At 41.5% G+C, this 12,451-nt stretch overlaps 1 protein-coding gene and 1 non-coding gene across 2 annotated transcripts in view; both read right to left on the minus strand.

Annotated features, from left to right (window-relative positions):
- The window catches only part of PLEKHG7 (pleckstrin homology and RhoGEF domain containing G7), an 83,186-nt gene that overhangs the window by 53,992 nt on the left and 16,743 nt on the right, over positions 1-12,451 (minus strand). The window contains 7 exon segments of the mRNA XM_033866265.2: positions 1,649-1,730; positions 1,732-1,748; positions 2,604-2,699; positions 5,793-5,936; positions 6,907-6,965; positions 6,968-6,989; positions 12,119-12,159. Coding sequence (XP_033722156.1) covers positions 1,649-1,730; positions 1,732-1,748; positions 2,604-2,699; positions 5,793-5,936; positions 6,907-6,965; positions 6,968-6,989; positions 12,119-12,159 — 461 coding nt within the window.
- On the minus strand, positions 2,221-2,322 carry LOC117314342 (U6 spliceosomal RNA). Its single transcript, XR_004529093.1, has one exon. It is a non-coding gene; the product is annotated as a U6 spliceosomal RNA (small nuclear RNA).

The raw sequence follows: 12,451 nt of genomic DNA on the forward strand, positions 1-12,451 counted from the left end.
ACCCTGATCTCAGACTTCCACCCTCCAGAACTGTGAGAAATTGATTTCCGTTGCTTATAAGCTACGCAGTCTGTGGCACTTCATTATAGCCGCCTGAGCAGACTAAGACAACTTACGTGTTTTGATGAGAAGTTGATATTTCTCCAGACTATTTACTAAAAACTACATTAAAAATAAATTCTAGGATGCCAGGTCTTGGTGCTAATGTCCCAAGCAAGATGTCAGCCTTTAGATGAGTATTCCCGGATGTTTGCCACCAGCTTCTATGTCCCAAGCAAGAGCCACAAAATGAAACACCCAATATAATGGGTGTTTATGCTCTTTTGTGCTTCCACCCATTACCATGAGAAGAGGATGACCAGGCTAGTGCACTGATCCAAGGAGATGGATAGAGCCAAGTGGAGCAAAGCCCACCAGTTGTCCTAGCCTTTGATGGAGTAAAGAAATTATCAAGAAAACCAAGGGGACTTCAGACCTTGAACCAATACACATCCAGATATTCATGTCCATTATGTAACTTACTAAGGGCTCTGCCCCTTTGTCTAACAAAAACAAAAAATGTGTATCATGTGATGGTCCTAAAAAAAAGATAATTTCTGACTCTAAAGGAATTGAGAGAGTGTGAGATTTTCGGTAATTCCCAACACTTTACATTCTTTCTCTTGTTTTTCAAAGCTTTTCTTATTCTAATCTGCTTTCGAAGGTCACTGAAAGATCTCCCCACTTTATACCTAATTTTTGCTTGTTTTGCCTTGTTAAACTGTCCTTCTTCATATCTCACCTCAAGCGTCATCGCCCCAGGAAGAATTTCCTGTCTGTAACTACTTCACCATCTGCCCCAACCTAGAAGTTTTCCTTCATAATATCTATGTTCCTTTTTTCCCCAGCATTGATCTCAATTTGATTATATAATCATTAGTGTCATCACTGGATTAATTTCTTCCCCACTAGACTGAAAACTCCCCCAAAGCAGGGGGTGCGTCTAATTCTGCACATTACTGTGCACAGGGTATCAGTCCCACACGTAAGTACTTAGTAAGTGCTCGATAAACCTCAATCTATGTTTCTTTAAGTAGATTGCAACAATTTAAATCTTGCTAAATGAGCATAGACAGGGACTGAATTAAAAAGCTCAAAGTAGGGGAAGAGGTTCAAATACCTACTTAAGAAAAAAAATAGCATTTATCAGACCACGGGTACAAGTTTTCCTCTTTTCTCCTCCTTTCATACACAGAAGTCTTATTAAGGCTGTTAATGGATTTGAAGGTTTATTTTGTTCCTTTCAGAGAGCCTGGCACTTTTGTTAGAAGAACAACTGAACCATGTAATTAGCCTACACAAACTACTGCCATGAATACAGCTTTAAATTGAAGTCATTTGAAAACCAGACTTGAAAAGGGCTTTTCCATGCATGCAGATTTTTGTCTTAATAAAACCCACACAGGAGAGATGACAATGGAGAAACAGATTCTGCAAGTTATTTCTGAAAATGTTGATTGGTGGGGAAAGGGATAGTTCCCTTGTGGGAGGGTGCAGGTGGAACCTTCCCAGGAACAACAATAACAACGATTAAGGAGATATAAACAACTATCCTGAGAGGTAGGTGAATTTATCACATAGAAGCTGAGATCTCCCATACGGATTTTACCTTTGTGAGCACAGAAATGAAATCCAACGATGGTAAAGTCTCAGAAGTGTCGACATAGTCCTTGAAGATGTGGAAAAGACTTCACAAAACCAAAGCTTGTCTAGGGCCAGAGAGAAAGAAAACAAGAGTAGGTATACTTCCAGGGGTAAGAAATAAAAATCTGATGAACTTCAAATGTCATTCTCACAGATGTTTTCCATTTCAAATTTATCTCCCGGCAAAATTCAAAGATTTATTTTCCTCTACTTTCCAATACATATTTTCTTATAAGTTTTTCTTATAAATGAATTCTTGTTGGTACCTCACTTCCTTTTTTAGAGGAAAGATATTATTTATTTATAATATATGTGAGAAAGAACATTCATTTGACAATAGACATTTACGGTGATGACGGAGATCTTAGGAATTCTTTTTTTGTATTTAACATCATTTATTGAGGAAATTCATGTATTCAACATTACTTATTGAGACTTCCCATGTACTCAGCACTGTTCAAGGTCTTCTGGATACAGCAGTGAACAAGATGGGTTCCTGAGCATATTCTAGAAGGTGTTCAGAGCTTGTATTCTAGAGGAAATATGGAACATTGCCCAAATTTTTGTGTCATCCTTGCAAAGGAACCATGCTAATCCTTTTATCGCTCCAATTTTAGTACATGTCCTGCTGAAGTGAGCCCTATGTTTACTTTCTTAAAGAGCCATGGAAGAATTTTTTAAAATGTTACTAAAGGCTAACTAATAACTGCCATCTATTGGAAAGATACCAATGGATGTGTAGGTTTCCTTATTAACCTGAACTCCCGACCATAAGATTGAATGGGGATGAAATATGGAAGAAACCATATTCCATGTTCCAATATGGAATACAAGCCAGAAGAATAGACTAAGCATGAATTTTCATCATCCTCTGGTGAATTTTAACACATGGCTACTGGAATCTTCCTACTTTGGCTCACCTGACGTAACTCCTCCAGGTTTGCAAAAAGTCTCCATAAATCCACATCCAGGAGATAGTCATGAGTCTGTAGGTATTTTAATGTATTCATGAAGATCTTAAAAAAAAAAAAAAAAGCACATTACTTTGTTTTTCAATTTTGATATTTGCCCTTTGCAAGAACATTAAACATAAACCTCCCGAGTATAATTTTACAAAACAACTTGGAGATCAGTATTTTCAATTGTTAAGAGGTATGCTAAACACGACTGATGACATTTAAGCCCCCACAGAACATACGGGAGAGGTGCTCTTCTGTGTGAAGCTGCTGCTGCTTTGTGAGCCCTAACAACACTCCTGTTGAACATAATCTGTTCAGATGGGCTTTCTCTGCTCCCAGTGCCAAAGAAATCGCCAAGGTTCTCTTCTTGCCAACAGCACGTGAGACCAAAACAACATTCATACTGAGTTCTTATTTATTCCTTTCTCTGTGAAAGACCCAAATGTCCTTTACTTTCAGGAAATTAAAGATAGAGAACTAATGAGTTAATACCTGATAACTGGTAAGATGTTTAGATGAGGATAAAGCCATTAAATATTAATGAAAACACTGAGAGAGGCTTTATGTCATTACTTGATTTGATGTTTTCCTACAAGAGAAAAACTACAGCAAGTCGATCCTCACAGAATACCTGCCTCTCATTCTATAAACTAAAGAGAGATCAATTTATTGAAACAGGAATACTTTGTATAAATATGATGAAGCATTCAAAGGGACCAAATATTTCAAGAACTATAGGTGTGAAAAGACTGGACTTTAGACCACCAGCGTTCTCCAATTCCCATTTCCATATTTCTTAATTAATGCAGTAAATGGTTCTTGAACTTGCATCAGAATCATCTAGAGGCCTTGTTAAACTGGAGGTTAGCAGGACCTACCCCAAGTCTTTCTGATTCAGTAGGTCTCTGATGGGGTCTGAGAATATGGGTTTCTAACAAGCTCCCAAGTGATTCTGATGCTACTGGTCCAGGGACCACACTTTGAGAACCACTGGCTCAGAGTTTCCCCCAGTCCAGGAAGCATCAGTTGTCTGGAAATCTGTCAATATCCAAGCATTTAAAGCATGTAATTGTAAGAAACAGAAATCATTAGTTCAGATAAATTGGGAAAATTTAGAAAAAACCATCTTTGTGCTATAAGATTATTTTCTTTATAGAAATTTTTGCCATTTAAGGAAAACATTGAGTCTTTCAGTGAATTTATTTTATTATTTGAGTTACAAAGTTCCAATTTACAAGTAACTTTGGGAAATTCATATTGATTGTGTAAAGAGAGGTACTTATATACTTTAAATACACTGGGGCATTTGAAAATAAACTCAAATTGGCTTTCTTTTAAGCAGAAAAATGCTAGTTTAAAAAGCTTATGTAGCTTATAGTGGGATGGAAAGTTCTGTACTGTCTATTAGGGCAAGGGAGGTAGCAGAGCTCACAGGGTGAGTGCTCTGCAGTGAACATCTATTGGGTACCACTCAGATTCAGTGCCCCCCCTTCCCTAATATCATCCCAGTTTTCACCTCAGCATCTACTCTTCCTCATACCTTGAATGTGATCATCTTAAGCCAATGAGCACTTTCCTTCCTTATCCGGGTAGCTGGCTCAGAAGTGGACATGTGACTTAAGCCAGTCCAATCAGAATGACAATCAAGACTTTGGCTATGAGTGCGCTGAGATTCTCTCTCTCTCCCTTCTATTTCTCACTCTCTCCGTGGCCTCAAGGACAGCAGTCACTCTGTGACTACAACAGAAGCCACACACAGGATGACACTGATATTGTGGAAGGCAGGGATGAGGGACGAAAAGAAATTTTGTCCTTGCTTTTGATCCCCTTGATCAAACCAACCTTGAATTCTGTCTCAACTCTGGACTTCACAGTCACATGGGTCAATAAGATCCTTACCTAAGCTAGTTTTCTGTATCCTGATACAGTCTCTAAGTTTTAACTTTCTGAGTGTCTTTGTGGTTTACATTTTGCTAAAGTACTTAGCAGTATGACTGTCACAATAAATATTACTTACAGAAAAGAACATCTGTCTAGCACTTGATAGATTTCAAAGGAAACTAATCTGATCATCTCAATGATCAGATGTTATTAGACAGTCAGAGACAGTACTGTCATCTCTCTTTTATAGCTTAGAACAGGAATTGTCAAACGACAGCCTGTGGGATAAATCAGGTCTGCTACCCATTTGTGTGAATAAGGTGTAACTGTAGTACAGCCACACACATTTCTTTACAAATTATCTATGGCTTCTTTTGCACTGCAGTGGAGGAGTTGAGTAGTTGCAATAAAGACCACATGGCTGGCAAAGCCTAAAATATTTACTATCTGGACATTTACAGAAAGCATGCGCCAACTTGTGTTTTATGGAATGGAGGACTAGACTTTCCTAAGTTCACATGGCAAGTCAGAGGCAGATCCAGGACTTGAACTCGTGTCTCCCAACACAGTGCCTTTTCCTGTGTAAGGGAGCAGCCAGGATTCAAAAATGCTTATGGGCAGAGGCAACCTCTGGAGCAATGTGGCCCATCCTCCTCTGTGGTCTTAGAAGGCATTTGCTCCCTTCCTATCCTTTGCCCTGTGGTTCTTCTATAAGGAATTCTCTGCTCAGAGCCTCCCCAGATCAGGGCTACTGCACTGCACAACCTCAGGAGCACCATTTACATGACAGACATCGTGAACACACCGTATAATCCATCCCTCCCCACCCACCCCCGCGTTACACGTGGATGGTTGCCCTGAAAATCTGTGGCTCCGTAGCTGATAAAAAGCATTTGCCTGGCACTGTTCATAAGGGAGTATAAGAGCCAAAAGAGGAAGCTGAACGAAGGTGGGATGGTCGCCTTGAGGGTGGCTGTGAGCTCCCTGACTTGAGGAGTATGTAAGCACAGGGTGAGAATCAGGCAGAAGAGATTCAGACATCACATGGGGAGCTGGAAGGTCTCACCCAATCCTAACAGGCTATGTTTAAGAAAAGAATGAAGAGAAACCAAGTTGCAGATAACCAAAAATAAACAAAATTTCCTTATGATCCTCTGAAAGAGGGGAGCCCACCCCATACTTCCTTCCTTCCTTCAGCATGGAAGAGAGAAACAAGTCCCTAAAGAAGCAGTGTTTTCCATCTACTACAAAAAGTAAAGCCAGCATTACCATCTTAAGAACTAATAAATGGTCCAAGAAATAAGTGCATTCACTCGTGAAGAGTTCCCACACCGCCTCTTGCTGCTTTCTCAAGTCTAATTGATTAGTAGGAAGTTTTTGATGTGTTTCCACGACTTCATTCCAGGTCTTATCCTGTATGTGGGAGAAAAGAGAGAACAAAACATTTCGATGGGTTGACCTGTTCACCCTTCCTCTGACTTGCAGTACAGCAGGAACAAGCAATCCCCCAAATCATGATTTCTCACTGCAAGCCCCAGACATCCCTCTGGGTAGAGTTATCTAAACCACAGTTCTCTCTGCATGGCTTTGGGGTATCAATTCCTCCCACGCATGGGATGGACATGCTATTTTTAGTTTAAAATGAAAACGAATTCAAATTGATGTTTTGAACTATGCTTGTGAATTTTATAAGTCCTTTTCAGTTTTTTGCAAAAAAAAAAAAAAACAACCCACCAAAAGAACCCCAAACCCGGAACTGGGAAGTCTGATCCAGGTTCCACTGGTAAAACTTGTTGAAATTAATTACTGAAGAATCATGAAATAAGAGACAAAGCTTTTAAGAGACCTTCAGAAATTGTCTTATCAAAACCAACTTGTTTTGTAAATGAGGAAACTAAGGCCCAGAGGGGAATGGTTGTAACAACTATTAACATTTGTACAGGGCTTCATGGTCTACAAAGTGGTCTCACGTCCATTACCTTACTTAAGGTGAAATGACTTTCCTGAGATTTCAGTGTGCTTTAGAGCAGCGGTCCCCAACCTTTCTGGCACCAGGGACCGATTTCGTGGCAGACAATTTTTCCACAGAGGGCGGGGCGGGGGGATGGTTCAGGAGGTAATGCGAGCGATGGGGAGCGGCAGATGAAGCTTTGCTCGCTCGCCCGCTGCTCACCGCCTGCTGCGTGGCCCAGCTCCTAACAGGCCTCGGACTGGTAGGGTTGGTGACCCCTGCTTTAGAGAGAGCAGACCTCGGTCTGCCCAGGTCTGGGCTTCTCTCCTGCACTTTGCTGTTATTATGAACAAGCCAATAATCTGACAACTTAAAATAATGGCTGAAACAACAAGAAAAGCTATGCCACACAGAAAGCAATGCATGAGATACCTTCAGTCTGTGGAACCCATAGTCCCTGAAGTCTGTAACCTTCAAAGAGGAGAGGCAGATATGTGCTTGTGTGTGTCTTTGCCCTCCTTAAAGATTGTTAAAAACAGGATTTTCAATCTTTTAACAACACACCTTTGGCAGCTTCGGCATCTTTGGTTCATTGTCCAACATGCGTGAGAACAGACTGCACATTTTGTCTATGAGTCACTAACAGGTGAGACACCATTTCTGAGCCACAGTCTGACCCACAGGACCTCAGAATGTCAGACATGGAGGACAGAGGCTGGTGAGGATGTCTGATGCAAATCTCTCATTTTACTAATAGGAAAAAAAAAAAAGACAGAGCTCAGAACACTCCTATAGCAAATAGACGGATTTCAGTCTAGCACATACCTTGTGGTCCTGGAGTCCTCATATTCTAACTTTTCCAAATGTTGGATCATAGAAGTTTACCATGAGAAGGGGCCTCGGATGTCTTAGTTCAACCCCTCACTTAGTAGATGACTAAATAAAGCCCAGAGCGTTAAAGCAACTTCTTAACATGATAATTCACAGCTGGAGAATACCAGGATATGCTAGAAACTCTAGTTTCCTTAGGATGGAACCTCTGACTCATTTTTGTTATAATTTTTATTTTAAATAATATTAGTTAAAAAATTGGATTACAGGGCTTCCCTGGTGGCACAGTGGTTGAGAGTCCGCCTGCCGATGCAGGGGACGCGGGTTCGTGCCCTTGTGCGGGAGGATCCTGCATGCCGTGGAGCGGCTGGGCCCGTGAGCCATGGCTGCTGAGCCTGGGCGTCCGGAGCCTGTGCTCTGCAACGGGAGAGGCCACAACAGTGAGAGGCCCACCTACCGCAAGAAAAAAAAAAAAAAATTGGATTACAAAGGTAATATATGGTTATTATAGAAAATCTGAGAAACAAAACCACAAAGAAAAAAAGTTACACAAAGTTACCTGTAATCTCCACCACCCCTCCCTCCCCTCGGGGTAACTATTGAAAATCTTTTTCTGATTGTATTTATAATTAATTTTTAATGGTGTCATATTTATACATCCTTTTGTAACTTGCTTCTAAACTTTATCGTGACCTTTCAATTTTTTCTGACTCATTCAATATCCTGGTGCAATGTCATGAATTACCTGCTTAAAGAGCTCATTTTACCAACTAAACCAGGAAGAAGCTATCAAATAACGAAGTGTGAGGCTTTCTAAAGTCAACTTGGCTGCATTTCAAATGAATATTTAGCACAAATCATTTTTCAACTTGTTCTACTGCCTCAGGGCACATGACGCTGGTGTGGATCTAAGCAGTTTGGTGGGCGTTTTCTGACTTTAGGTTAAGGAGCCAGAGAAGGCACAGCTTATCCGTTGTGGGGAGGCAGCTCCCTGTGTGTCTGAAAGGAGACCCCGCATCGGTTCAGAAAGTGCTGAAGGGCTGTGGCTGACTTCTCTGCTAGGGCTACGGCACTGAAAGAAGAAACTTACCAGAGACTTATAAGCTTCACAGTAGCAAAGGAATCCTGGAGCTGGTTGGGGACCTACACAGCAGCTGGGACGTATGCCTTTTGTTGATGTCTGAAACCACAGTGACTGCATGTTGTGGAAATTAAAAATCAGCAGCCAGTTGGAAAATAAAGAAGCTGAGGCAATGGAAGAGGCACTGGAGCTGTGGGAAAGGGGGCGCCAGCCCTGTCTTGAAGGACAATCACCGTGGCTTTCCAAGGGTCTGAATGACCTCCTGGCCAAAGTGCTTGGTGGATATGCTAGTGAGAAGGGAGGGGACAGTCCTCTTGGAGGAAACATTAACTCATTAGAGTTACAGACCCTTTGTTGGAACCTGTGCTGCTTCCACTATGGTGGCATTGGCTAGGAGACGCAATGAGAAGATGTGAAGGGTATCTGAGAGGATGTGGAGGATAAAGAAAAGAAGCCAAGGTTAACTCTGGGGCCTCAAATTTAATAACTAAGAGACGTGTGGAATGGAAATTTGTAGTAGGCACTGGTGACACGGAACTGGAGTAAAATGGATATACAGTCGTCCCTCAGTATCCTAGTGGGATTGGTTCCAGGACCTCTTCGGATACCAAAATCCTCAGATGCTAAAGTCCAGTTTATAAAATGGATTTACATATAATCCACACACATCCTCCCATACAGTTTAAATCATCTCTAGATTACTTGTAATACATAATGCAATGTAAATTCTGTGTAAATTGTTGCTGGTGGATGGCAAATTCAAGTTTTGCTTTTTGGAAATTTCTGGAATTTATTTTCAAATATTTTTCATTTGTAGTTGGTTGAATTCAAGGATGCAGAATGTACAGACACAGAGGGCTGACTGTATGAGAATATATGGATTCTGTAGTTGTTGAGCTTGAATTGGCAAGCTGGTGGGAGATGCCCCTTCTCCTAAGACCCCAGACCCGATTGACAACTGACCCTGCTTTCATTTAAATGAGGAAGGAAAAATATACAAGCAGCTTATGCAGCTCAATATCAAAAAAACCAAACAACCCAATACAAAAATGGGCAGAACACCTAAACAGACATTTCTCCAAAGAAGATATACAGATTACCAACAAACACATGAAAAATGTGTAAAGATGCTCAACATCATTAATCATTAGAGAAATGCAAATCAAAACTACAATGAGATATCACCTCACACCAGTTAGAATGGCCATCATCAAAAATCTACAAACAATAAATGCTGGAGAGGGTGTGGAGAAAAGGGAACCCTCCTGCACTGTTGGTGGAAATGTAAATTGATACAGCCACTATAGAGAATGGTATGGAGGTTCCTTAAACTAAAAATAGAACTACCATACGACCCAGCAATCCCACTACTGGGCATATACTCTGAGAAAAACATAATTCAAAAACAGTCATGTACCAAAATGTTCATTGCAGCTCTATTTACAATAGCCAGGACATGGATGCAACCTACGTGTCCATCAACAGATGAATGTGGCACATAGATACCATGGAATATTACTCAGCCATAAAAAGGAATGAAGCTGAGTTATTTGTAATGAGGTGGATGGACCTAGAGTCTGTCATACGGAGTGAAGTAAGGCAGAAAGAGAAAAACAAATACCAGATGCTAACGCACATATATGGAAGCTAAAAAAACGGTACTGATGAACCTAGTGGCAGGGCAGGAATAAAGACGCAGACGTGGAGAACAGACTTGAGGACGCAGCGGGGAGGGGGAAGCTGGGATGAAGTGAGAGAGTAGCACTGACATATATACACTACCAAATGTATAATAGATAGCTAGTGGGAAGCAGCTGCATAGCACAGGGAGATCAGCTCGGTGCTTTGTGACCACCTAGAGCGGTGCGATAGGGAGGGTGGGAGGGAGACACAAGAGGGAGGGGATATGGGGATATATGTATAGCTGATCTACTCTGTTGTACAGCAGAAAGTAACACAACATTGTAAAGCAATTATACTCCAATAAAGATATCAAATAAGGAAGGAAGGAAGGGAGGGTGGAAGGAAGGAAGGATCCCAGGAGAGGTTGCACCACAGGCCCTGTCTCAGGCCTGCCAGGAAAACAGTCAAATCATGTCCCTAAAGAGGGGCAAAATGAGAAAGGTTGGTGAGCAACAGCCTTGGTGACAATGGTATCATAGTTTTACTAACAGTTTATGATTTGAAACTTGTAATGTTTAGACTGTGTCCCTATAGACTGAATGTTTCTTTCCCCCCCAAAAAATCCATATGTTAAAGCCCTAACCCCACAATGGTATTTGGAGGTGAAACCACTGGAAAGTAATTACACGTAGATGAGGTCATGAGGGCGGGGCCCTCACAATGAGATTAGTACCCTTATAAGATGAGGAAGAGACACCAGAGCTCTCTCTACACCACGTGAGGACGCAGAGAGAAGATGGTCATCGGTAAGCCAGGAGAAGAGCTCTCACCAAAACCCGACCATGCTGGCACCCCGATCCTGGACTTCCCAGCCTCCAGATATGTGAGAAATAATACTGGTTGTTTCAGCCACCCAGTCTGTGGTATTTTACAGCAGCCCAAGGGGAGTAAGACACTCACACAACTTTTTAACCCTTGAAAAAATAATGTGAAAGTCACTCCTATACTTGATTATGGGAACACACAGTTTTCCAAGCCCTGGTTATGAACAACACTAACAATAATATGGCCAGTAACGACTGTCTCAGGCGCCCAGCTCCGGGGTGAGCTTCACTCGCATTATTTGACTCACTTGTCACAACCATCCTAAGAGGCTGCCACTATTACCACCTACTTTTTACAGGAAGGACTTGAAGCTGAGAGAGACATGGATTCACTTGGCCAAGGTCACAGGGCAGTACATGGAGCAGCTGGGATTGAAACCTCAGAGGACTTTTAATTTAGCTACAGTAGTTAAGTATCAATGTGTGTGCACCCACAGAACCTCCAAGGTAGATGTCGATAATTGGTGGCCAACTGCAGAGGCCATGTGGGCAGATTTTTAACAGAAAGAAGTGCAGTAACTACTCATAAGGCCCTCCTGGTGCTGCTGGCTGTGGTGTGTAGGTACTGTGGGGAGAACACAGTCAGTCCTTCTCCTTCCTCCTCACTCCAGAAGCGAGGAACACTCCTTCCCTCTGCCCCCAGCATGCTTGCGAGAAACGCTTCACTGTGGCTAACTCCTGACCTAGGCAGGAAAGAATCAGGCACTACTGATTTCAATTTATAAGTCTTCAATAATTGAGGGGGCAAGAATGAATTTAAAGAAAACCCGCTAGGTCTAATCCAACTGGCTTTCCCAGAAATAGAAGTGTATTTGTGGAATCTGTTTCTGTAATATCTCATTAATTTTTCAATGTTCCCAGTATACTGGGCACAGACTGCAAACTGGGGCATACGCTTGTGCAAGTTTTCTTCATCGAGTGAGCTGTTTCCCACACTGTGTCAAGTTATAAATTTGGAGCTGTAAGGCACTGCAATATTAGGATTGCTTTGTTTTCTTGCAGAGCTCATTAACCACTAGCAATTAGCACCGTATCACTGCAAAAAGCGGCATCATTTGGCAAGTTCTATATCCACTACTATGAATGTGATGATACAATTTAAACTTCATGTGCCATCTGCTGTCATGAAAAGATAAAGTAGGATGAAGAGGCTCTTTAGCCATTTCTTACTTTCCTGGCTACTGGAGGCTTAATTAAAACAAAAATGACAATGCACAACACTCACCACTCCTCTCTTGGAGAAAGGCCATCTTGGCTTTTTGGATTCTGGTGGGTGAAATTAAAGAAGATATATTAGTACTTTGAGTAACCACTGACAGATCAATGGAGTGCTTTACAAAACCTGCTTTTCAAATGAGCCGAACAGAATTTGTCCTGCTTTAATTCTCCTTCTCTTGAGAATGCACAGGATGAATATTTATATTTATGCAGATGAGTAAACGAAGCGATGTTCCAACTGAAAGGCTGGTGTACTATTGCTACCTTATGGTGATATTGTCCTGCTTCAGCCTCCTTTCCCCCCCATCATTCAAGGAGAAATCTATAAAATGCAATAAAA

This window comes from Tursiops truncatus, chromosome 11 (assembly GCF_011762595.2).
Source record: "Tursiops truncatus isolate mTurTru1 chromosome 11, mTurTru1.mat.Y, whole genome shotgun sequence".
Taxonomy (NCBI): Eukaryota; Metazoa; Chordata; class Mammalia; order Artiodactyla; family Delphinidae; genus Tursiops; species Tursiops truncatus.